This window comes from Macaca nemestrina, chromosome 8 (assembly GCF_043159975.1).
Source record: "Macaca nemestrina isolate mMacNem1 chromosome 8, mMacNem.hap1, whole genome shotgun sequence".
NCBI lineage: Eukaryota > Metazoa > Chordata > Mammalia > Primates > Cercopithecidae > Macaca > Macaca nemestrina.
Genome location: NC_092132.1, coordinates 78,457,109 through 78,481,901, shown reverse-complemented (window position 1 = coordinate 78,481,901; position 24,793 = coordinate 78,457,109). Strand labels below are relative to the sequence as shown.

The following is a 24,793-nucleotide window of genomic DNA, read 5'->3' as shown; positions in this document are numbered from 1 at the left end:
GTGCTGTCCAGACTTTGACCCCTCCTGGTGGCAGAATCAGAAATCTGCTTTTCCTGTGCATGACTTTCTTTCCGTAACGCAGTTGCCTAGTGGATCCCTGGTGCTCTCTTCTCTTCAACTCTGTATCTCCAAAGATGATTTAGAAAAGGATGCATGTAACAGCATAGTAAGTTGAGGGTTATGGTATGTGAGCTGGGCTCACGTGAGAGTGCTTTCACCCACAGCTGCTTGACTGTGTGGAAGTATTCTTTGTGCTTAGGTTTCTTCTTCATCTGTAAAATGAGGATAATGATATTTACCTCAGAGGTTGCTATGAGGACTCATTGATGTGTTAGATGTGAGCGCTTAAACCAGCCCTGGCATTAGTGCTCAGTAAATATTTATTTCTCAACCTTCAGCCCCGTTGACGTTTTGGGTCAAATCATTTTTTGTTGTAGGGCAGTACTGTGCATATTGTAGATGCTTAACATCATGCCTGACGACCACCGCCCACCCCCACTCCCACCCCAACCCTGGCAAGTTGTGACAATCAAAAATGTCTCCGGACATTGCCAAATATCCTCCAGGCAAAATTGGCCCCAGATGAGAACCATTGTCTAATCTTTACTAGCTGTTATATTACCCTTGCAGATTCACCTAAGAATTGGCTGGCCTTGAAAAGTTTTGCCATCATCTTAAGCCTCTTTGGAAGAGCTGTTACCTACCCCCCTGGCAAGCCAGCTGCCCCTGAGCACCAGACTACAAAATTATCTTCTGACTGTCTAGCAGAGTGAAGGCAGATCCTTTTCCTGTTCCTCTTTTGAAAAGCCCTGCATGTATATGAATCTCCCAAAAAAGTCCCAGTTTTAATCCCACATAAATGACATAGCTTTTTGTTCTGTTCTTTCTTAGTTGTGGGTTTTTATGTCAATCCCCTTCTTACTCTGTTTTATTTAGCTGCCTGGCCAGAAGATGATTTTGCGGAATTTTAATTGCTTCAGTTTTATAGCATAAATAGGTACTACATGTATAGTAATAGCAGGCTTGCTTTTTCATTTTACTTTTAATCACTTAAAATAAATTTGTGAACTTTCTTCATTGGTCCCCAGAGGACTCTGTAAAGCATGTACATGTTGTGGAGGCAGGGTAGTATAATGGATAGAAGCCCTGAAGTCAGACCACCTGGGTTCAAATCCTGCCTCTGCCTCTGGGGCAGGGTCCTTCATCCTTTCATGCTTCAGTTTCTCCTCAATTTCTTCTAGTTAGGGCTGTTGTGAGGAGCAACCAGATTCACACATGTAAAGCACAGTCTGGCTTGTAATAAGTTTAGCCACTAATCAGTAAGTATTAGGCTGCCAGTTCAATTTAGCTTGAAGGAAAGCAAAATCTTATTTAAGAAGAGTTGATGTGGTACAGCAAACATGCACATATAGATTTTGGAGTTGGACAGATTTGCATTTGAATTCTAGCTCTATTGCCTGTTAGTCGCATATTAACTTGGGCAAGTGATTTAACCTCTTTATGTTTTTCTTCAGAGCAACATCTTTATTCCTAACATATAATTTTGACTTCTTTTTCCAAATATGATTGAGGCAAATGGGTGGAATCTCTTTCAAACCTCTGCTTCCATACCTGCCTGGCTTTATTTTTAGCTAAGCTGTACGGTTTGCGGCTATGTCCCTTCTCTGTACCCTCTCAGTATACCATGCATACACATAACATCATACTTACAAATTTGTATGTTGCTTGTCAGTCTTCCCTGTCTTCCCCGTTAGGTAAGTTCTGTGAGAGTAGGATTTTCTCTTTGTCTTTTTTTTGTTTTGTTTTTTTGAGACAGAGTTTCACTCTGTAACCCAGGCTGTAGTGCAGTAGCACGATCTTGGCTCACTGCAACCTCTGCCTCCTGTGTCCCAGTTCAAGCAATTCTCCTCCTTCAGCCTCCCAAGTAGCTGGGATTGCAGGCACGTACCACCATGCCCAGCTAATTTTTGTATTTTTAGTAGAGATGGAGTTTCACCATGTTGGCCAGGCTGGTCTTGAACTCCTGACCTCATGATCCACCCTCCTCAGCCTCCCAAAGTGCTGGGATTGCAGGTGTGAGCCACCGCACACGGACTTCATTTTGTCTTTTTTATTGCCTAGTGCATGATGAGCACTCAATAAGTGTTCGTTGAATGAAGGAATAAAAATGAATTCAAAACAAATTGTTATACTTTAGATCTGATTTATTGGTTACTTTTACAGTGCTAGGTCTTTTACGCTATCTCAAATCCTTAAAGCAACCCATATGAAGTCAGTCTTGCTTCTGTGAAGACAGATTTTCCCCTAAGGGCTCTCTAATACCCCGTGTGGGATGGTGGGATAGTGGGCCTTAGTGTTGGTCTTTTGTGTTGTGGTCGGGCACTTAGCACTGGCAGCACTGAATCCATCTTGGTGAGGGGAAGGCCATATTGTCCCTATATAGCCTCCACACCTACTGCTTTGGCCACTTTGTCATCGGTCCATTGAGCAAGCAATGGGACGATTGGGAAAGAGGCTGACTGACATCCATAAGACAAGTCATCTTGACCACATGATTATTGAGAGCCTGTCTGTAGTGGGCATTGATGTGAGACACAAATACGCTCACATTCTGTGCTGTAGTGAAAGGTTCGTATACGTACTTCTGCACACCTCCCTTTAAAAAATATATAATTTCCCAATCTTGTTCTTTCCTAGTCACTGACCAGCAGGCCATCCATTAGCCACTGCCCAAGATCATCATAGATACGTCCCTTTGGCACTCCTCCTGACAGGTAAACCACCACGTGTGCTGCTCAGAGTTCTGCCCACTGGGAAGATTTCCCTTCACCACTCTCTTTCACGCCATCCCTGAGTGGGGCTGCCTTTTCTCACTTCTGGCTGGTGTCAGCACACTGTGCATGTCCATCCATAAACAAGCATGCCTTTTTCCTGCCCTGCTAACTGGCCTGAGGATCCTCCCCATGGGGCCTTAAATGTGGGTCTAGAAAACTTACAAGGAAGGAGGAACAAACAGTAGGGGAGTCCGGGCTGCCGATCCCTGCAGTTTACTTGTGCCATCCAGACTTGCTTAAGCCTAGTCTTGCTTTTACCGTACCAAGTGGATTAGTGCTGTACATGTCTAGTTTTATGATTCAGTGAACCCGATAATACTCTGTTCACGATGGGCTGTTCTTTTGACACAGTCTCTTCATTTTCCATAGGCGGTCATTGCATCTCTTCCTGGGCCTAGTAACAAGCCAGGAACCACAGACAGTGGTTGCTGGCAAACCCTAAGGGGTCTGAAACTCTTACTCTTTCCTTGGTGCTTGTCAGAGAGACGGGTCCCTAGTTCATTCCTGTTTGCCATGTCATTTCCAGTACTACTGGGTATGCTGAGGCATAGGCTCAAGGGTTAGAGCAGCTTTCATTGCTCTAGAACCTTCTCTTGGAATGGGCTTCAATAAAAACTGGCAGGCTCATAGGTTACCCAGTAAATGGGTCAGAACAGCATATCCAAGTATTGAAACTCACTATTTGTTTTACCTCTCTCAGTGCAAGTGGTGCAAGGTGTAGTAATTTCTCTCACTTGAGACAGGATATCCTGGCTCAGACCAGGGAAATCCTAGTGTGGTGAGTCCCTGAACTTTCATGAGTTTTTTTCCATCCTCTGGATTGTGTATGTGTCTTACGCAGGTGTCCAAAGTGCTTGCTAGTTTTTGTTCACCAGGTCCAGTTAAGAAAATGGCATCCATGTGATGGACCAGTATGGTGATCTGTGGGCTGTCAAGATGATCAAGGACTCTCCAGACTATATTATGGCGATTCAGACATAGCCCTCAGGTGAGACAATGAAGATACACTGCCTTTCTGCCACTTCATGCAATTTGCATCTCATTGTCCTTACTGATGGTGATAGAAAAGAAAGCATTTGCCAGGTCAGTAGGCATACCAGATGTCTGGGGTTATACTAATTTTCTTCAGAAAACAAAAACAGAAACACTACATTTAGAATCTCAGAATCCCATTTGAAATTGGTGTCACCATCTGATTAAATTTATGGTAATCCATTGTTATGTTCCCAGTTCTTTCCAGCTTTGATCTAGGTAAATGGCCAAGTTAAATGGGGATATAAGAAGTTTTAACAGCCCTGCATCCTTTTAGTTTTTGATAGTGGTACTGATTTCTGAGCTTTTCCCATGGATGTGGTATACTTTTTGATTACTTTCTTAGTAGGAAAAGGGGAGACAGTTCCAGAGGCTTCTTCATGGCCTTTTCTCTCATTATAGCTTTTATGACATGGGACAGGGAACCAATATGGGAATTTGGCCAGTTACTAAGTATATCAGTTTCCACTACAATTCTGTTACTAGGGAAATAAGCACAGGATGGGCCTGTCGTCCCACTGGACCCACTGGGAGACAGACTTACTCTCTGACCTTACCTCTGGAAGTCCCACTCTGACTTGTAGACCATGTTCTGGGTCTCTAGGAGATTAATGTTATTTCAGAGCTAGTATCTACTAACGCTTGGGAGGATTATATATTCCCATTTCTGTAGTGGACAATCATCCTGGGGAATTGCTACAGGTCCTTCTCAGGAAAGGCCTGAAGAAAGATCAACAGTATATGCCTGTGGCCGTTTAAAGGATCACAATACGCTGGGTGTGGTGGCTCATGCCTACAATCCCAGCACTTTGGGAGGCCGATATGGGCAGTTTGCTTGAGCTCTGGAGTTTGAGACCAGCCTGGCCAACATGACGAAACCCCATCTCTACCAAAAATACAAAAATTAGCCAGGCATGGTGGTACATGCCTGTAGTCCCAGCTACTTGAGAGGCTGAGGTGAGAGGATTGCTTGAACCCTGGAGGTGGAGGTTACAGTGACCCAAGATTGTGCCCTGCACTGCAGCCTAGGCGACAGAATGAGACCCCATCTCAAAAAAAAAAAAGAAAAAAAAGGTCACAATAATCTTATTAGTCTTCCTTGATCTAAGATCCTTTGAATATATTCCTGTATGTGCTCTCCACATTCCCACTGGTAAATAAATTGTTGAGATCCTAAAATATTTTGTTATAAAGGCAGTTTTCTCCCAGAATAGACTTGGAACTTCTTTCTGGGGTCTTTTGGGTTACGAGACAATGAAAGATGGTGGGAGTAGATAGTGAAGAGAATTAGCATCCCTTGTGAAACAACTTGAAAAGAGTTTTATTGAGAAGGAGGCGTTTGGATGTAGGGTATTCTCTGAGAGATACAGACAGCTGCTTTCAGCAAGGCAGTTCAGCTGAATTTGGGGTTCAGCATTCTTAGCCTCATCTATGCCTACCCAAATGCCTGCATCTATGATTCAAGTAATTCTCCTTTCCAGCCAGTGCCGTATGTTAACACATTAGACTTTGCAGGATTGTATATTGAATTGGCTCTGCAACCCTAGCCATCAAACCCTGGGCTTGATCTTCTCAGCTCGGCAACTATAAGAGATGAAGGACTCTAATAAAACAGCCACGGATTTTCTACCCATCTCTTTGGGAATTCACAGCTTTGACTTTGTCATTTGCTTTAGGCACATTCTCAAGGACAGCCAGAAGCAGCCCCAGCCCACATCGCAGTCTCTGAAGTCAGTGTTTTTAGCTGCTACTTGGACTTTGAGCACTCTCCACCTGCACTCCATCCTGTGACACCATGCACAGGTAGTAGTTTGAGCGATCATGATGTCACTGTGTGCCATCCCCTCCCCCCACAGGAAGATTTTCAGGACACTTGTCAAGTACACATTCCATTTTTGAGGCTGTGTTTCCTGCGGTCTTCTTGGTACCAGTTAACTGCATCAGTCATATGACACACTCAAATGTAGTTGAAGGGAGTTTAACAAAGGGACTGTTAACTAAGATGTTGTGGGCAGGATTAGAGGAACCATCATGGCTTGTTGAAGCACCTCTTTACTAGCAAAGTCAGGAAGCTGTTATTATTCCCAGGCCCTTCAGCTGTAGCTGTGGAAGAGGGGCTGCCTGCTAGGAACTGTGGGCTTAGGTGGGTAAACCACTGATGTCAGAAAGGGACCAGGGGAACAAATATCTTAGCGCCATGCTTCTCTTACCCTGTAATTTGTTAGTGACTCTCATGGCTGCATCCAGCCAGAGGGCAAAGGCAAAATAGTGTGCAGTCCGTAGAGCTCAGACTTCTGGACATGTGGCTGGGTGGAGAAAGAGTGGCATTTGGGTCTGGAAGGGCAGATAGAGACTGTCAAGTGCAATTGCCAAACTGGAACCTTTGGCTCAGGTTTGAGTGTGCTTCTTGAGTGTAGACTTCTACACTTAAGTGCCAGCTGTGCCTGTTCTCTTAGATGTCCCCTGGGTACCTTGCAGGAAACAAGTTGTCCTGCCTACCATCTCTTTCCTTCTCCTTTATTCCTGATGCCACTTAATGTGATACCTTACTGTCCCTTCCAAAAGGAGGACCTGAGGAATTCTGCTTCTTTGGGCTATAGCACAGCAAGGCACTCATATAAAGTAACAGCAGTACCTGCCACCCTGAGCCCCACATTCTCAAGGGAGAGGTGTGGAAAGTGTGGCTCATAACCTTCACCTTCTCAGTGTCTCTGCTGCAGGAGGAGAAGCATGGGTTAATGTGGCTTCTAAGGTTCCAGGACAGGGCCAGTCTGCCTTAGAAGTACAATAGGTTCCATCCACCTGCTCTCATGCTTAGGCAGTAGATCGCTGTGACAGGCAGGCCAGGCTCTGGTCAGGTGCTTCCCTGGTCTTAGTGGGGCAAAGCAGCTACTATTATGGGGCTTTAGAATGCTATAATTTACAGACAGATGCTGTACTCTTTGTTGAGGCGGGACCAATTACTTGTCTGTATATTCTAACAACTAATTCAGCTACACAGAAATATTTCTGACTGCTGGGCGCAGTGGTTCACGCCTGTAATCCCAGCACTTTGGGAAGCCGAGGCAGACGGATCACCTGAGGTCAGGAGTTTGAGACCAGCCTGACCAACATGGAGAAACGCCGTCTCTACTAAAAATACAAAATTAGTTGGATGAGGTGGCACGTACCCGTAATCCCAGCTACTTGGGAGGCTGAGGCAGGAGAATCGCTTGAACCCGGGAGGCGGAGGTTACAGTGAGCCAAGATCGCGCCATTGCTCTCCAGCCTGGGTGACGAGAGCAAAACTCCGTCTCAAAAAAAAAAAAAAAAAAAAAAAAAGAAATCTTTCTGACTGCATTTCCAGCAGCAAATCCAACAAGGGAAGCTTTGAATCATCTCAAAGGAAGCATTCTTATAATCAGTTAAAACTCATTATACCTGAATATTCAATGCCTGCTGATATATATTTTAAGTCATTACCTGAATATAATTTATTTATAGTGACTAGATCTGTTACAGCGACTTCCTGAAACTGACCATCCAGGGAAATTATCCAAGCATACTGACAGTTTAAAAAGTATTATTTAGTCTGAGTGTGGTGGCTCATGCCTGTAATCCTAGCACTTTGGGAGATTAAGTTGGGAGGAATGCTTGAGCCCAGGAGTTCAAGACCAGCCTGGGCAATGTAATGAGACCCCGTATCTTAAGAAAAAAACAAAAAAAAGTATTGTTTGAGCCAGGCGTGATGGTCTGTGCCTATAGTCGCAGCTACTTGGGAGGCTCAAGCAGGAACATCACTTGAGCCTAGGAGTTTGAGGCTGCAGTGCAGCATGATTGTACCTGTGAATAGCTACTGCATTCTAACCTGGGCAACATAGCAACACCCTGTCTCTAAAAGAAAGGTATTATTTGGTGTCATGTGGTGTCAGAGTATGGGCTGCTGTGTGTAGCAAAGGTGACATCAGTGTGACATCTCTAGCCCTTTATTCATGAGTGGGATGATATTAACATACTGCATTTATTTTGTAGGAAGATCTACTGTAGTGTCTCTGACCAGAGGTTCAGTACAAAAGAATAATCCACAGTTATAATGAAGCATAGTACAGTGGTTAAGAGTTGGAACTCTGGAGTCAGATGGCCTGGGTTCAAATCCGGGATGTATGAATTATTTCACCTCTCTGTGCTTCAGCTGCCTTATTTGTAAAATGAGTAAATAGTTATGTACTATACAGGATTGTAATCTGAATTGTTCAGCACACTTGACCAGTTCATCCTGATTCAGGAAGTCTGAAAACCACACTTTGGTTACCTCCAACTAGATCTTTTCTAGGTGAGAGTTAGTGCTTAGTCTACATGAACTGAGGTGTGTAAGTTACTGGAATTTCCTAATAGTAAGGAAGGTAGATGGACTGCAGATATTTGTGGGTTGTAGTAGGAACACAGTAGAAACTAAATCTCTAACCTGGGCTGAGACTGATGAGCAAAAGTAAATTCCTGCCAGAATAAATGTAAAATTAGTCCCATGCTTAAGGAATAACCGTCATAGTATGTTAAAATTGTTTTTGTTAATCACTTCTTTTTTTTTTTTTTCTGTTGGTTAAGGTTGCATGATGGAATTTGAACATTACTTCAAGAGGTGTTATGTTTTGGATTAGTTAATTGAGTTTGTCCTCTGCTGACTGTTTCTTCGGATGCATTTTTTGGTGTGCTCTTGAGGGATTAAATGCAAAGAGATCATACCATGGACTACAAGGAAAGCTGCCCAAGTGTAAGCATTCCCAGCTCTGATGAACACAGAGAGAAAAAGAAGAGGTTTACTGTAAGTACTTAACATAAAGCATGTGGAAAAAAATTGAATATAGAGAATATTTTCATTTCTGCTTTTCTTCTCCAACCTAGAACACCCCCTTCCCCATCTCCCACATACCTGGATTTTACTTTCACATAATCTGTTCTCCACAAAGTCTTCTGTGGCTACCGTAATGGAATACATTTTCCTTTTTTAGTCTCTTTACTTATCCTCTTGGAGAATTGTATGAAACTATCTAACTAATCCTTTTTTTTTTTTTTTTTTTTTTTTTTTGAGACAGAGTCTCATTCTGTCACCAGGCTGGAGTGCAGTGGTACAACCTCTGCTCACTGCCTCCTGGGTTCAACCTTTGCCTCTTGGGTTCAAGCGATTCTCCTGCCTCAGCCTCCCGAGTAGCTGGGACTACAGGCACATGCCACCACGCCCAGCCAATTTTTGTATTTTTAGTAGAGATGGGGTTTTACCATATTGGTCAGGATGGTCTTGATCTCTTGACCTCATGATCCGCCCACCTTGGCGTCCCAAAGTGCTGGGATTACAAGCGTGAGCCACCACGCCTGACTGTATCTAACTAATCATCTTGGGTTTTTTTGTTTTTTTTTTGAGACAGAGTCTGACACTGTCACCCAGGCTGGAGTGCAGTGGCTCGATCTTGGCTCAGTGCAAGCTCCGCCTCCCGGTTCACGCCATTCTCCTGCCTCAGCCTCCTGAGTAGCTGGGACTACAGGCGCCCGCCACCATGCCCAGCTACTAACTAATCTTCTTAACAGAAAATGTGCATGTGCATACACATGGATCTACGCACACACAATTTTGCGTGCACTGTCAGGAATTAATGGACTCCTGAAGACATCGATTTCATATTAAGAACTACTGTCCTGAAATGTTTATAGTATCTCTCAGTTTTAAAATATTTAATTCAGTAATTTTTTTTTTTAACCTTAAAGGCTAAGCCATTTCTAATTTTATCATTTATCACTGTAGTATCTACTACAGGGCTTTATAAAGAGTAAGCGCAATGAACATTTGCTCAATCTGTGTATCAGTTTTTATTATTGGAGAATGGTCACTTTTCTAATTAGTGTGCTGAAACATACAATATTGTATGTAGTTCCAGTAGTCCTATTAGTACATACAGAGGTCTTGTGCCCTCCTCCCCCTGAAAAAAAAAAAGCCATTTATCATGTATATTACTGATCTGCTCTTCCTCGTAACTCCCCACTCTCTCCTCACCTACAGAGTTGGAACTCTGGAGTCAGATGGCCTGGGTTCAAATCTGGGATGTATTAATTACTTCACCTGTCTGTTTCAGTTGCCTTATTTGCAAAATGAGTAAATAACTATGTACTATACAGGACTGTAATCTGAATTGTTCAGCACGCTTGACCAGTTCATCCTGATGCAGGAAGTCTGAAAACCACACTTTGGTTACTTCCAACTAGATATTTTCTATGTTGTATGAGTAATATGAAGAAATTCATTTAGCCCAATTCTGTTTAATACTTAGTCTGATCTAATAATTTAATCAGGTCTCAGGATAAAATGCTTAGCCTCTCTTCTACTTTCTTTCTCTTACTTGAACACACATCCTCCTCAGGTTGGCATCATGGTTTATGGGAGGAGAGGTGTCCCCTTTCACAATATTGTTGAGTTGGTGAATGACCTCATGGTAGCCTGGTGAAGCCTCTTGAGTTCTTGTCGTCCCTCTAGATCTTTGTTTTTTGAGCTGTAAAGTGGCTGGTCTGGCAGATAGCCAGCTATGACTGACCTGGTAACCTGGGCATTTTGCTGGCATCCATTGCTGGCACCTTCAGTTGATGAACTAGCTTGTGATCTCTTTGTTGACTTGACCCCAGGGTCTTGCGGCAACTCTCCACTGACTCAGTACCTTGGCCCTTGATAGCTGTAGAGCCCCCTGAGGCTCTGACATGTCCTTCACCTGCTCCTGGCTCAGTGGTCCAACCCAGCCTCTAAAAAGGGGGTTACCTGGTCACTGCCAGTTGAGTCCCATGATAGGTGACTTTCAACTCAGAGTCCCTGTCATAGGGCAGTTGAGGAAAGCTGAGGAGTTAAACTAAATCTCTCTGCCTTCTTAACTAGGTGGGGCTGGGTGCTAGAAAATGATGGTTTTCTCTCAAGGTCTCAGACAAGGAGCAGGGAAAGCAGTCCCTCTGTCCTCTCTTCCTTAACAGACACACCTGTCACACTTGGCACCACATCCCAGAGCAGATAAATTGCAATGTGTTTCCGACCATATACCCCTTCTGAGCCTCTAGATTGCAGGAATATCTTAAACAGTAGGCATTTGTTGCACATTTGTATAAGCAAATTTTTAGCAGTATCACATTGAAGGTAAACAAAGGTTGATATACCTAGAATAAAATGGTAGAGTGTGTGAAAGTTTTTCTTCCTTCCTTCCCCCTCCTTATTTTTGCCTTTGGGTCATTCTTTCCTCGAGAGGATACCTCCTGCCAAGTTTGATGGAAGTTCACACATAGCAAATGTCAGCAGATTATCTCATGTGTCCTTTGATTTTCCAGGCTGGAGGTATTTCCATGTCTTCTGTAGGATGGTTGAGGAGACCTGTAACATTTCTCTTACTCAGCTGTTTTTACGCTGTGCACTGAGTTCTCAAAGGCCCTAACTAAATCACCTTATTCATTTACTTCCTTCAGATTCTCAAATATTGCCTTATTAGAGAGGCATATTCTGACCACCCTATAAAAAACAGCACCTTCACACCCCACGCTACCCCTCTCACTCTGTCTTGCTTTCCCTCCTGCCACATTTCGTGTTTGTTTATATGTGCCGCCTTTGAGTAGAATGCAGGGTTCTTTGAAGCAAGGACTTCTTCATTATCGTTTCACCAGCCCCTAGAACAAAGATAGTAGGAATTCAAATAAGTATTTGTTGAATTGTTCGTCTGTTATTTGCTGATTACTACAGTGTAGTCCTCAATCCTCAAGAAACTGGGTTCTCTCAGTGCAGATAGACCCCATCCCACCCAACACAGATGCTCTGTTCAGCCTAGGTACCCGTGTTATCGATAATATTTTTATTTTTTTAATTAATTAATTAATTATTTTTTTTGAGACGGAATCTTGCTCTGTTGCCAGGCTGGAGTGCAGTGGCGCAATCTAGGCTCACTGCAACCTCCACTTCCTGGGTTCAAGCGATTCTCCTGCCTCAGCCTCCCGAGTAGCTGGGACTACAGGTGCATGCCACCATGCCCAGCTAATTTTTTATGTGTGTGTGTATATGTATATATATATATTCCTTTTTTTTTTTTAGTAGGGACGGGGTTTCACCATGTTGGCAAGGTCTCTATCTCTTGCGTGATCCACCTGCCTTGGCCTCCAAAAGTGCTGGAATTACAGGCGTGAGCCACCGTGCCCAGCCTGAATTTAAATTTAATAGAGACAGGTCTTGCTATGTTGAATAGGTTGGTCTTGAACTCCTGGGCTCAAGTGGTTCTACTGCCTCAGCCTCCCGATGTTTTGGGATTACAGAAATGAGCCACCACGCCCAGCCTTGATAATATTTTTATACTCTAGTTTGCATAGGTAGTTTATGTAGTTCTATGCCATGAAGCTTCTAACAGAGAAATGTGTTGCATTGTAGGTGTCTTGACTTAAGCCAAGTCTAAATTATATTTTCATTTATCCACTTGAGAAATTGTGAGCTTCTATGTCATATTCTAGGCACTGTGGATACAGTGGAACAAGAGTGACATTAGCCCTAGCTCTCAAGGAACTTTCATTAACTGGGGCAAGACAGACAATAAGGAAATATGCAAATAAGATAATTTCATATTGTATTAAGTATTGTACTGTTTCCTGTGAAATTCTGTTAGATTTCACAGGGAATCTAATCTTGTTTTGCTTTTTACCAATGGAAGTATTTTTAAGGATTTGATTAGTTTTTGTTTTTGTCTACTATTTTATTAGTGCATATTTAATAAGCACTTGTTTATAAATCATACTGTTAATTCATAATTTCACAAGGCTTTATCTTGCCTTCTGTAAATATATTTGCCGCAGAGCTGCTCCAGCTTGGAACCTAGACTTGCTCCTGGTCTTGGCTGTATTTGGGTAGCCAGGGGAGGCCACCTGAACTTTCTAAGGTCCATTCTTCTCACCAAGTCAGCACAAATAATTCAAGAAACTCACAATCATATAAACTTAAGTGTTTTATTCTCTTACAGCAGTTCTGCTTCTAGGCTTGTCTGATCCTGAGTGCCATGTGAGATAAATCTCTTGTCTAGTCCTACTCAACGTCACTGGAACCTTGGCTAAGATTTTTGCCCTCTACTTCTGCATACTGTCCATGGTGGGGGGGGGTATCAAATTAATTCTAACATCTTACACACAATAGCTTCCTCTAAGACAACCAGATTCCTTTTCGGTTAAGACCAAGAGAGCCAGATTACCATCCTGCAGCTCATGTAGGGTGTCTCATGTATAGTGGGGGGTTATAATATTTGTTCTGCTTACTTCATAGGGTTGTTGGATTATGATTATATGAGGTTATGTATACTTGAAAATACTGAATATGGAAGATAATACTAGGAAATCTGAGAATAAATTCTTATTAATAGTTTGAAAACTACTATGTGAAAGGTGACCTAAAACTACTATGTGAAAGATGAAGAGAACTAATAATTGAAGGTTTTTTATGAAGCAAGTATCACTTTTGAAAATACTTTGTAAGTTCAAGGTATTAATTACTGCTAGGGAAGAAGAGAGGAAAGTGGCAACAATTGAATCTATAGTATTTTATTCTTTGGCAAAAAAATCTGAAGCAAGAATGGCAAAATGTTAGAAATTCAGTAGATCCAAATAATGAGCACGTGGGTGTTGACTATGTTATTCCCTGAAAATTACAGAAATATTTTGTAACATTTGAAAAATAAAATATCTCCTGTTTTTTTTCCTGACCTCATATTCTTCCCATCACAAGAAATCACCTTTTTTTTTTTCCCTCAAGTCATGATCTCGCTTTTGACACTCAGGCTGGAGTGCAGTGGTGTGATCTCAGCTCACTACAGCCTCGACTTACCTGGGCTCAAGCAGTCCTAGAGCTCAGCCTCCTGCGTAGCTGGGACTACAGGCGTGTACACCATGCCTGGCTAATTTTTAAGTTTTTTGTAAAGACGGGGTCTCCCTGTTGCCCAGGCTGGTCTCCAGCTCCTACGCTCAAGTGATCCTCCCACCTCAGCCTCACAAAGTGCTGAGATTACAGGCATGACCCACTGAGCCCAGCCAAGAATACCATTTGACAAGATTCAATAAGTGCTTTAATTGGTATGTTTATGTATCTTGGAGAATCATATAAAAATGTTAATGTTAGTATCAGTTTCAGAATATGAAAATAGCCTTATTGAAAGAGACAGACTGTTTCAAAAAATATATATATATGAAAACAGGTTTAATGTATTTAAGTAGCTAATGGGTTTTTTGCAATTAAATTTTGTTACATTGTTATTTTTTTTATTTCCACAGGTTTATAAAGTTCTGGTTTCAGTGGGAAGGAGTGAATGGTTTGTCTTCAGGAGATATGCAGAGTTTGATAAACTTTACAACACTGTAAGTAATAGTCTACAAGATTTCTAATTAAAAGAAAGCACCTGAGAAAACCCCAAATTAAGAGAAATGTATTTGAATGATTAAGTTGATACTGACATATTAATATGTCAGACAAGCAGACAAAGGTAAGAGATTCTTCAAAAACATCCTAACTTTGGAATGCTTACAAAGAAAGGGTAGAGAGAGGACTGCTGAACAATTCCAAATAAACCATTAAAAATATGAGAACTAGATAAAATACCTTTTAATGTCATAAAAAATTAGAAGTCAGTTCTTTCTACCTACCTCTCTGATAAGTGTTAATCATCATGGTATTTCTGGTTAAACTGCCTACTGTAAGCTTTATGTTTGAAAGTCTGTCACAAACCTATCTCCCTTCCATAGTTTGTTTCCATTCTTAAAGATATGTCTTAGGTTCCAGATTTTAAGTAGCTAACGCAACTGAAATGACTGTTGACTTTTAGAGTTCTGACAGCTACCTAAGTGGTGAGATCTAAGAGACCATTAGCTATTTAAATTACTAAAACCTGTTTTTATATTTTCATAACTCAGATATTAAATAGTATTCATAATCTAGTGTTTACAGTATATACAGTACATACTTGCTAAAGTAGGCAGCAAAGAGCCAGGAATGATGGTTCACATCTGTAATTCCAGCACTTTGGGAGGCTGAGGCAGAAGGAACATTTGAGCTTAGGAGTTCAGAGGGTACAGTGAGGCATGATTGCCCCACTGCACGGCCGTCTGGGCAATATAGCAAGACCCCATCTAAAAAAATAAAGGCAGCAAGACCACCACGGTCACTGTCATACATCAGTCCATATCTTCCACAGGTAGCAGTGTTTGTGAAGATCATACATAGAAACTAAAGCATACCTCTTGAGTTATTAATAGCTATTATGGAACTCCAGGTCATTAAGACAGTCCTGGATTTAAAGTTTTGCTTCAGTTAAGAACAAAAGCAATTGTGCCTCAAATCCTCTGTCTGTTTGTTTGTTTGTTTATTTATTTGTTTATTTGTTTATTTATTTTTGAGAGATGGTCTTGCTCTGTCACCCAGGCCGGAGTGCAGTGGCACAATCTTGGCTCACTACAACGTACTCTGCCTCCCATGTGCAAGCGATTCTCATGCCTCAGCCTCCCAAGTAGCTGGGATTACAAGCATGAGTTACCACACCTGGCTAGTGTTTTTGTAGTTTTAGTAGAGATGGGGTTTTGCCATGTTGGCCAGGCTGGTCTCAAAGTCCTGGCCTCATGTGATCCGCCCACTTCGGTCTCCTAACGTGCAGAGATTACAGCTATGAGCCACTGTCGTTGGCCTCAAGTCCCAAATTGAAATTCCTCTGCTCTCATGTATTAATAAATAGGGATCTCCCAGTGTCATTGTTTAATGAATGGTAGATTACTAGGCATCCTCTGGAAAAACTCTTGTTATATATTTAAGAACAGAATTTTGGGCTGGGCATGTGGCTCACGCCTGTAATCCCAGCACTTTGGGAGGCTGAGGCGGGCAGATCACGAGGTCAGGAGATCGAGACCATCGTGGCTAACATGGTGAAACCCCATCTCTACTAAAAATACAAAAAATTAGCTGGGCATGGTGGTGGGCACCTGTAGTCTCAGCTACTTGGGAGGCTAAGGGAGGAGAATGGCGTGAACCCAGAAGGCAGAGGTTGCAGTGAGCCAAGATGGTGCCACTGCCCTCCAGCCTGGGCCACAGAGCGAGACTCTTATCTCAAAAAAAAAAAAAAAGAAGGGAATTTTAAAATTTCTTAACCCTGTCTCTTGATTTTAAACATAGGAATAAATATATGCCTGTGGGTTATTATTTGTAAGATATTTTTGAATATGAGGAAAGTTACACATATATCAATTAAGAAACAAATTCCTAAATGGGTCAGAATGAATCAAACAGTGTCTAGCTGTACCACTTCCTGTGTTTTGTTAAGTCATGAAAATTACACTTCTGATTCATCTTTATTTAGCATTTCACTATGTGTATATTTGTTCCTAATACTCAGATCACTTGCTACTTGAAATTGAATTTCTGAAGATAATAGTGCAATTTAAAAATATTTTTTTCCTATGTAAAATTAATAGGGAGACTCCATCTCTACAAAAAAAATAAAAATAAGAAGTTAGTGTAGTGGCACATACCCATAGTTCTGGCTACTTCAGAGGCTGTGGTAGGAGGACCACTTGAGCCTGGGTGGTTGAGGCTGCAATGAGCCATGACCATGCCACTGCACTCTTGATACCCTGTCTCAAAACAAAAACTAGAACCAAACACCTGTAATGTTGCTGCTCAGAAATAACATTTTACGTTTCTTCTGTTCTTCAGTTTTTCTTTAATGCATATGCAACTGCACTCACTAAATACAGGTTGAGTATCCCTTATCTGAAATACTTGGAACCAGAGTGATTTGGATTTCAAACTTTTTTCAAATTTTGGAATATTTAAGTTGTACTTACCAGTTAACCATCCCAAATCTGAAAATCTGAAATCTGAAATGCCCCAGTGAGCATTTCCTTTGAGCACTCAAAAAGTTACTGGTTTTGCAGCATTTCAGATTTTCAGATTTGTGATATTCAACCTGTGTAGTTTTAGATATTTGCTTCATCAAAGGATATTGAGATAGGTTTTTTTTTCCTGTAATTAAAGTTATACTGTTGAAACAATAGTCAATAAGAGTTTGTACATGGAAATATCTTCCATTAGTTTTTAGTGATTTTTTAAAAAATGGCTTATATTGGAGGCTGAGTGCGGGTTGAAATGTTAGCTCATTTTGAAACTCTTGAATACGCATTATCTATATGTTCAGCATGTCTTTGAGGAGTGTGTAAATCCACCTGTACCCATCAGGATGCCTGGGTTATGCTCGGGTAAAAATAACATGACTGTAGTGTCTGTATCTCTCTCTTTCTTTCTCTCTCTCTCTCTCTCACACTCACACACACACACACATACACACCGCATACACCACATACATTTGAGGCTTCTTTCTGTCTTTTGCTTAAAATATTTCGTAGGCTAAATTTACCTTCTAAAGATGTTGTCTTTTGTGAAACTCTTCATAAGAGGAAGGGGTGTAGGGAATGTCATCTAAAAACTCAGCATTGTGGAGATCCACACTGGTAGTGTGTCATCATGATTTTAATAGCAGGTGATTAATTAAATTGTTAATATTTGAGTATCTGTAAGCGTAAAAATAAAATAGGAAAGCTTGTTTGGGGTACCTCCATCCATGATCACTTTCATTCTCTCTTCTGTGAAACATCCCATCTTTCGACTTTTTGCAGAAGAGTTTCCTTAACTTGTAGTTCAGGTTTTATCATTCGTCTCCCTAATTTCTTTTGTATTTCTTTTCACCCTTTTTTCATTGTTCTTATTTCATCACTTTCTGTGTCTCTTTTTATGTAACTCCTTGTAATTCTGCCTCCTGTAGTGAGGGGCAAAGAAAAAAATAGGAAAATAGTTATTGGTTGAATTATTTGAAACTACAGAAATCAGGTTGAACCTGGTCTGGATTTCCCTAAGTTCAAAAACACAAATTATTTTCCTGTACTCTTTTTAGAATAAAAGAAAAGAAAAAATCTCTAGGCATTTTGTCAACTTCAATGTGTCCTTTATGACTAGTGTATATTTTAAACTTTTTATTATAGAAATTGTCAAACACAGGCGAGGAACAGTGGCTCACACCTATAATCCCAGCACTTTGCAAGGCTGAGGCAGGAGGATTGCTTGAGCTCAGGAGTGCAAGACCAGCCCGGGCAATGACTTAATGAGACTGTCTCTACAAAAAATAAAACAACTTGCTAGGTGTGGTGGTGTGTGCCCTGTGGTCCCAGCTACTCAGGAGGCTGAGGGGAGGATCACTTGAGCCCAGGAGGTCAGCACTGCATTCCAGCCTGGTTGATAGAGCTATAGACTATCTTAAGGGAAAAAAGAAAGAGAGAGGGAGAGGGGGAGGGGAAGGGAAGGGAAGGGGAAAGAGAAGGGAAAGGAAGTGGAGGGAGGGAGGGAGGGAGGAAGGAAGGAAGGAAGGAAGGAAGGAAGGAAGGAAATTGTCAAACACATACAGAAGTAGACATACTAGTACCAATTCAGAAAATAATAATATGTTACCATCCAGCTTCAATAATTACTGATACATGGCCATTCCTGGTTCATCTCTATCCCTAGCCAGCTCATCATAATTTCAACACAAATTTCAGACATCATATCTTTTCATCTGTAAATATTTTAGTATACATCTCTAAAAGATAAAAATTCTTAAAAACAAAACGTATACACAGTATCATTACCACATCTAAAAATAAATGAACAGTAATGCCTTAATATCAGATATCCAGTTAGGGTTTATGTGACTGGTTGATAAGTCTGTTAAGTGTCATTTAATCACTAGGTTCCCCCTCTGCGTTTCTTTTCTTTCCTTTACACATTTTTTTTGTGTGTGTGTATGAAAAAAAACAAGATCATTTGTTTACATATTTTTCAGTCTGCATTTTACTGACAGCATGCCCCATGCTGTAAAGTGATTAGTACATTCCTCTGTTCTTTGTATTTCCTATCAGTTGGTAGTTAGAGGTATCGTTTTGGGGTGTTTTTTTTGTTTGTTTGTTTTTGGTGAGACGGGTTGTTGCTCTGTCACCCAGGCTGGAGTGCAATGGTGTGATCACGGTGCACTGCAACCTTGACCTCCCTGGTTCAAGTGATCCTCCCACCTCAGCCTCCTGCATACTGTATAGCTGGACTACACCCAGCTGATTTTTTTTTTTTTTTTTTTGGTAGAAATAAGGCCTTGCTATGTTGCCCAGGCTGGTCTCAAACTCCTGAGCTCAAGCAATCCTACCACATCAACCTCCCAAAGTGCTGGGATTACAGGCCTCAGTGAGCCATCCTGCCCAGCTGAGATAGTTTTTACATGTGTGTGTGTATTTTTGACATCAAACTTATAATGAAAATATAACCCATTTTTGTGACTTAACTGCCCCAAATTTAATTTCCTCAGGGCCAAGTTTTCCTTCTCTGAAGACAAGCATATCTGATAAACAAATGTATTAGAAAAAATAGATATATATTTGAGACGTGGTCTCACTCTGTTGCCCAGGCTGAAGTGCAGTGGCATAATCATGGCTCACTGCAGCCTCAACCTTCCAGGCTCAAACAATCCTCCCACCTCAGCCTTAGAAGGTGCTGGGACCACAGACATGTGCCACCATGACTAGGTATTTTTTTTAATTTTATTTTTGTAGAGATGAGGTCTCACTTACTAGAATATTAGTAAGGGGAAGGTTAGAGCAGAAAGGATATTGAAAGCAAAATTCATCTACTTTGTTAGAAATCTATTGTCAGTCCATGTAGAGAAAACACTAAGATAATAAGTGAGTAATACATATTCGGAACTGTAACACCAGGTTCTAGCCTAAGCACTTGCCATACATAATCTCCTTTAAAACAACAAATCTGTAAGGTAGTTGTTAAAATTATCCTCACTTTACAGGCAGGAAAATGAGATGCAGATGTTGAGTATTTTATTCTAGGTCACACAGATACCAGGTATTTTATTGGGACCAAAAAAGATGACTAGTTTGTGACATTTTATTGGTATAATTTATATTGTACTTTGGATGATCATAAATTCAAAAGTATGTCTTATGATGGATTTTCTTTAAAATCAGATTGTATTTGGCTTTGATGTATGCATAACTAGAAGACTTATAAAATTAGTTCATATAATGTTATTTTTAAAAATTTTAGTTAAAAAAACAGTTTCCTGCTATGGCTCTGAAGATTCCTGCCAAGAGAATATTTGGTGATAATTTTGATCCAGGTAAGAAACAACTTCATAGGCCAGCCATGAAGTGATCGTTGAAATTTGAAGAAGTAAATTAACATATTCATTGCACTGTATAGCAGTGCAGGACTTTAAAAGATCTCATGCCCTATGAAAATAATGCTTCAGGAAGGTGCTTACGGTCTACTAGGCATTGTTTTAAGTACTTCATGTGTTTTAATTTATTCGATCCTCACAATTTTGTGAGTTGGGTGTTATTGTTGTTATCACTATTTTTATAGATAAGGAAACTAAGACACATTAATTTGCCCAGGACCACATACAGATAGTAAAGGGCAGATTTGGAAGCTAAATTAAAGACTTCAGATAAATTTATCTGTCTATGGGCTGGGTGTAGTGGCTCACACCTGTAATCAAAGTACTTTGGGAGTGCGAGGCAGGAGGATCACTTCAGGCCAGGAGTTTCGAGATCAGCCTGGGCAACCTCATCTCTACAAAAATTTAAAGTTTAGCTGGGCATGGTGGCATGAACCTGTAGTCCCAGCTACTCAGGAGGCTGAGGTGAGAGGATTGCTTGAGGTCAGTAGTTCAAGGCTGCAGTGAGCTGTCATTGTGCCATTGCACTCCAGGCTGGGTGACAGAGGGAGACCCTATTAAAATTTTTTTTTATTGATCCTTCAAGTTAATTTGGGAAACTTTACTGACTTTAAATCAGTGTCATGAAGAATATTCACTTTTATATTCAGAAACATTAAATATATACTGGGTACATAGCAACTTGCAGACCTCTGAATGGGATACCAAAAAGATATCCTAGGCCGGGTGCGGTGGCTCACGCCTGTAATCCCAGCACTTTGGGAGGCCAAGGCGGGCGGATCACGAAGTCAGGAGATCAAGACCATCCTGGCTAACATGGTGAAACCCCGTCTCTACTAAAACTACAAAAAATTAGCCAGGCGTGGTGGCATGCGCCTGTAGTCCCAGCTACTTGGGAAGCTGAGGCAGGAGAATCACTTGAACCCAGGAGGCAGAGGTTGCAGCGAGCTGAGATTGGCACCACTGCACTCCAGCCTAGGCAACAGAGCGAGACGTCATCTCAAAAAAAAAAAGATATCCTATTGCTCACCCGTGGGGAGCCCATTGACACACAGGGTCTCAGCATCTAGCACCTGTATGACTAAAGCTATGGGCATGGAATTTTCCCCTAGAACCCAAGAGATTAATAGAGGTCACAGGTGTCTACTTATAGGGAAACAGAAGTCTTCTTATCCACCAGGAATTCTATCAGAAGAGTCATCTGTCTCTGCCACGGATGAATCCCAAATGGATTGCCCTCCTTCTGCAACTAATTTGCTTGTAACCAGTTAAATTAATACCTTACATGTCTGTGTAAGAAAAGAAAGAAAGAGAGAGAGATCTTGGTCACTACTCAAGATAAAAGCTCTAAGGTCCCTTATCTTGACTGTGCTTTCTCTCTCCATCCTAACTTCATACCATTCATTTTCCTCCCAGACCATATCACTGTATCCTATAGAATTCTACCCACCATTAACAGACTGCTCTTTATCCTGCATCTGTTTCACATTTCTTCCACATTCTTCCTTTAATTAAAACTTTTTTTTCCCCAGAGGCTGCTTTGCCTATAGCTCTATAGAATAATAAAGAGGCTTATTATTATTTACACTTTTTATGAAACTCAGGATTGGAGAATGTTCTCACTTCCCTGGTTACATACAGAGTTGTTTTTTTTTTTCTCTCAGGAGTATATAGCACATTTCATTGTAATTGCTAATCTGTCTTGTAGTAGGCTGTAGATTTTCTGAAGGTGCAGACATGTCTTTTTTTATTGGTTGACAATGGCAATATACTGGTTTTAAAGTATTACTTTATTATTTTAAAACTGGCAAATACTAGGTTTTAAAGTATTACTAAATATATGAACCCATTAATAAAGAGAAGCAAGAGAAAATTGAGTTGGCACAACAAAGTCGGATTATATTCTGTAGACCTGTGGCTTTTGTACTCGTGCTTTGTTTTCAGCAGCAGAACTCTTTTTTCCCAAGTGAAATCTTATGGAGGCCAGATATGGTGGCTACGCCTGTAATCCCAGCACTTTGGGAGGCCAAGGTGGGCGGATCACTTGAGGCCAGGAGTTCAAGACCAGCGGCAACATGGTGAAACCACGTCTCTACTAAAAATAGAAAAATTAGCCGGGCATAGTGGTGTGTGTCTGTAGTCTCAGCTACTCGGGAGGCTGGGGCAGGATAATCACTTGAATCCAGGAGTCGGAGGTTGCAAGTGAGCCAAGATCACGCCATTGCACTCCAGCCTGGGCAACAGAGTGAGATTCTGTCCCCCAAAAACACACACACACACACACACACGCACAAAATCTTATGGAAATGTAATATGTGAAAAAAAATTTAAATAGACCTGTTTTGTTGATATTACAGTGAAGTATCTCCTTGGAGCACAGGTTGAAAAGCATCTTCGTGGGTAGCGTGTTGGCCTTAGTGGCATTTGATCAAGATGTGAAACTGACAGTGGGTAATTTATGGTGGGCACAGCAGAGTAGAGACTGGGAGACTGGTTAAGGTAATAGTCCAGTAGCCCTGGCATTAGATAATGAGTATGGGGACTAGAGTAGAAATAGAGTTTAAAAATGAGCAATGTACGAGAACTCCTTTAATGAAAAATCTGGAATACATCTTGATGATTGCTTAGGTAACAGACATATAGAGAAGAGAATGAGAGATAATTGGAGGGTCTGGCCTGGGTGACTGAGAGAATTAACTAATTAGAAGTGGCAGAAAAATATTAAGAAACTACTAGTGATAATATGAGACTGGAACTTGGGTTGGAGTTCTGTAGAGCCCTTAACTAATTACTTAAGACAATTATTTAATCAAGGAAAGAAAGCAAAGAAGTCATTGTTAAAAGCAAGATACCAAGCTGCATGCTCTTTGGTACTTTGTTTTGATGAATTAATTGACACTAAAAATTGATTTTTTTGAAGAACTGTTTGTCTATCCTGCGTATATCGAATATGCGTAATATTACATTTCCCTAAGACTTCTGTTCACTGCATACAGTGAAAGGGATCATATATCACAGAGATATTAGAAAGTCCTGCATTGGGGAAATCAGATCTAAGTTAAATTCAGAAAAACAGAGATGGATAAGATGCTCATTTGGTTACACTTTGGGGATACAGGCATTCCCATATTTTTCTGGTGGAATAAAAAGTGGTACAATCCATGTTGAGGGGAATTTGGTAATGTTTAGAAAACCTGTGAATGCATTTTCCATTTTGGCCAAGAAATCACATTTCTAGGAATCTGTCCATAAAATAAACTGCATATGATATGTACACACAAGACTGTGTATTGTGACACAATTATTAACAGAAAAACGGGAAACAATGGAAATACTTTTCTGATGGAGCTGGATATAACATACTTGTAAAAAGGAACAAAAAAGCTCTTTATGTATTTTGCTATGGTGTGATCTCCAGAATATACCATTAAATGGAAAAAAAAAATCACAATATAGCAAATGAATTTGTATGGTGTTTATTTTTTGTGTAGGAAAAGGTATGGGGATTCAAAAAGAAATAATGGAAGAATAAATGAAAAACTAATAAAACTAGTGACTTTAAGGGTGAAGGAGAGATCAGGAAAGGCAAAAGGGGTGGAAGTTAGATGCCCTTGAATGAATTTTGTTTGTACCTTTGACTTTGGAACCATGTACACATTTTAAACAATTTAAAAACAAAAATAAAAATGCAATAACAAAGCAGCCTCTAACAACTGAAAATAAACTGAAGGAAAAAACCTAACTTAATTTAAATAACTTTAAAACATGGGATTTTGACTGTATATTCTTCATGGGATATATTGCTAAGGATAAAAACAAAAACCCATGGACAAATTTTACACTGCATTCAGTAGTGTTAATGTTAGTTATATGGAGTTGTTATTCTGTCATTAATGTTACTATCATGGAAACCAAGATTTTAAACAGGAGAGGAAAGTGATACAAACAAAATCAAAGATTTTAAGTAAAAATCCTGTAATTTTCTTTTTTTTTTTTTTTTTTTTTTTTTTTTGAGACGGAGTCTCGCTCTGTCGCCCAGGCTGGAGTGCAGTGGCCGGATCTCAGCTCACTGCAAGCTCCGCCTCCCGGGTTTACGCCATTCTCCTGCCTCAGCCTCCCGAATAGCTGGGACTACAGGCGCCCGCCACCTCGCCCGGCTAGTTTTTTGTATTTTTTTAGTAGCAACGGGGTTTCACCGTGTTAGCCAGGATGGTCTTGATCTCCTGACCTCGTGATCCGCCCGTCTCGGCCTCCCAAAGTGCTGGGATTACAGGCTTGAGCCACCGCGCCCGGCCAATTTTCTTTTTTTTTTTTTGAGACAGAGTTTCATTCTTGTTGCCCAGGCTGCAGTGCAGTGGTGTGGTCTTGGCTCACCGCAACCTCCACCTCCTGAGTTCAGATGATTCTCCTGCCTCAGCCTCCCAAGTAGCTGGGGTTACAGGCATGCACCACCATGCCTGGTTAATTTTGTATTTTTAGTAGAGCTGGGGTTTCTCCATGTTGGTCAGGCTGGTCTCGAACTCCCAACCTCAGGTGATCTGCCCGCCTTGGCCTCCCAAAGTGCTACAATTATAGGCGTGAGCCACCACACCCAGCAGAATCCTGTAATTTGTAACTTAATTTGGAGATATAGTTTGAAATATTTATTTATTTTAT

General features: G+C 41.0%; 1 protein-coding gene and 1 long non-coding RNA gene across 15 annotated transcripts in view; one reads left to right on the top strand and one right to left on the bottom strand.

Annotated features, from left to right (window-relative positions):
* Positions 1 to 24,793, top strand: part of LOC105482178 (serum/glucocorticoid regulated kinase family member 3) — a 195,047-nt gene that overhangs the window by 114,225 nt on the left and 56,029 nt on the right. For 4 of the 14 annotated variants that reach the window (XM_011742160.3, XM_011742161.3, XM_071068156.1 and 1 more), the window contains 4 exons: positions 5,543 to 5,669; positions 8,451 to 8,667; positions 14,160 to 14,243; positions 20,005 to 20,077. In XM_011742160.3, the coding sequence (XP_011740462.1) occupies positions 8,572 to 8,667; positions 14,160 to 14,243; positions 20,005 to 20,077 (253 nt within the window). In that variant the 5' untranslated portion in view covers positions 5,543 to 5,669; positions 8,451 to 8,571. Of the gene's footprint in view, positions 1 to 518; positions 3,823 to 5,542; positions 5,670 to 8,450; positions 8,668 to 14,159; positions 14,244 to 20,004; positions 20,078 to 24,793 lie in introns of those variants that run through there. The other 10 variants (XM_011742165.2, XM_071068157.1, XM_011742163.3 and 7 more) reach the window with 7 other exon arrangements.
* The window catches only part of LOC105482180 (uncharacterized), an 85,941-nt gene continuing 70,826 nt past the window's right edge, over positions 9,679 to 24,793 (bottom strand). Inside the window, exons 3-4 of the long non-coding RNA XR_987428.3 lie at positions 17,481 to 17,683; positions 9,679 to 11,531 (exon numbers count right to left, since the gene is read on the bottom strand). This is a non-coding gene — a long non-coding RNA (uncharacterized lncRNA). The remainder of the gene's footprint in view (positions 11,532 to 17,480; positions 17,684 to 24,793) is intronic.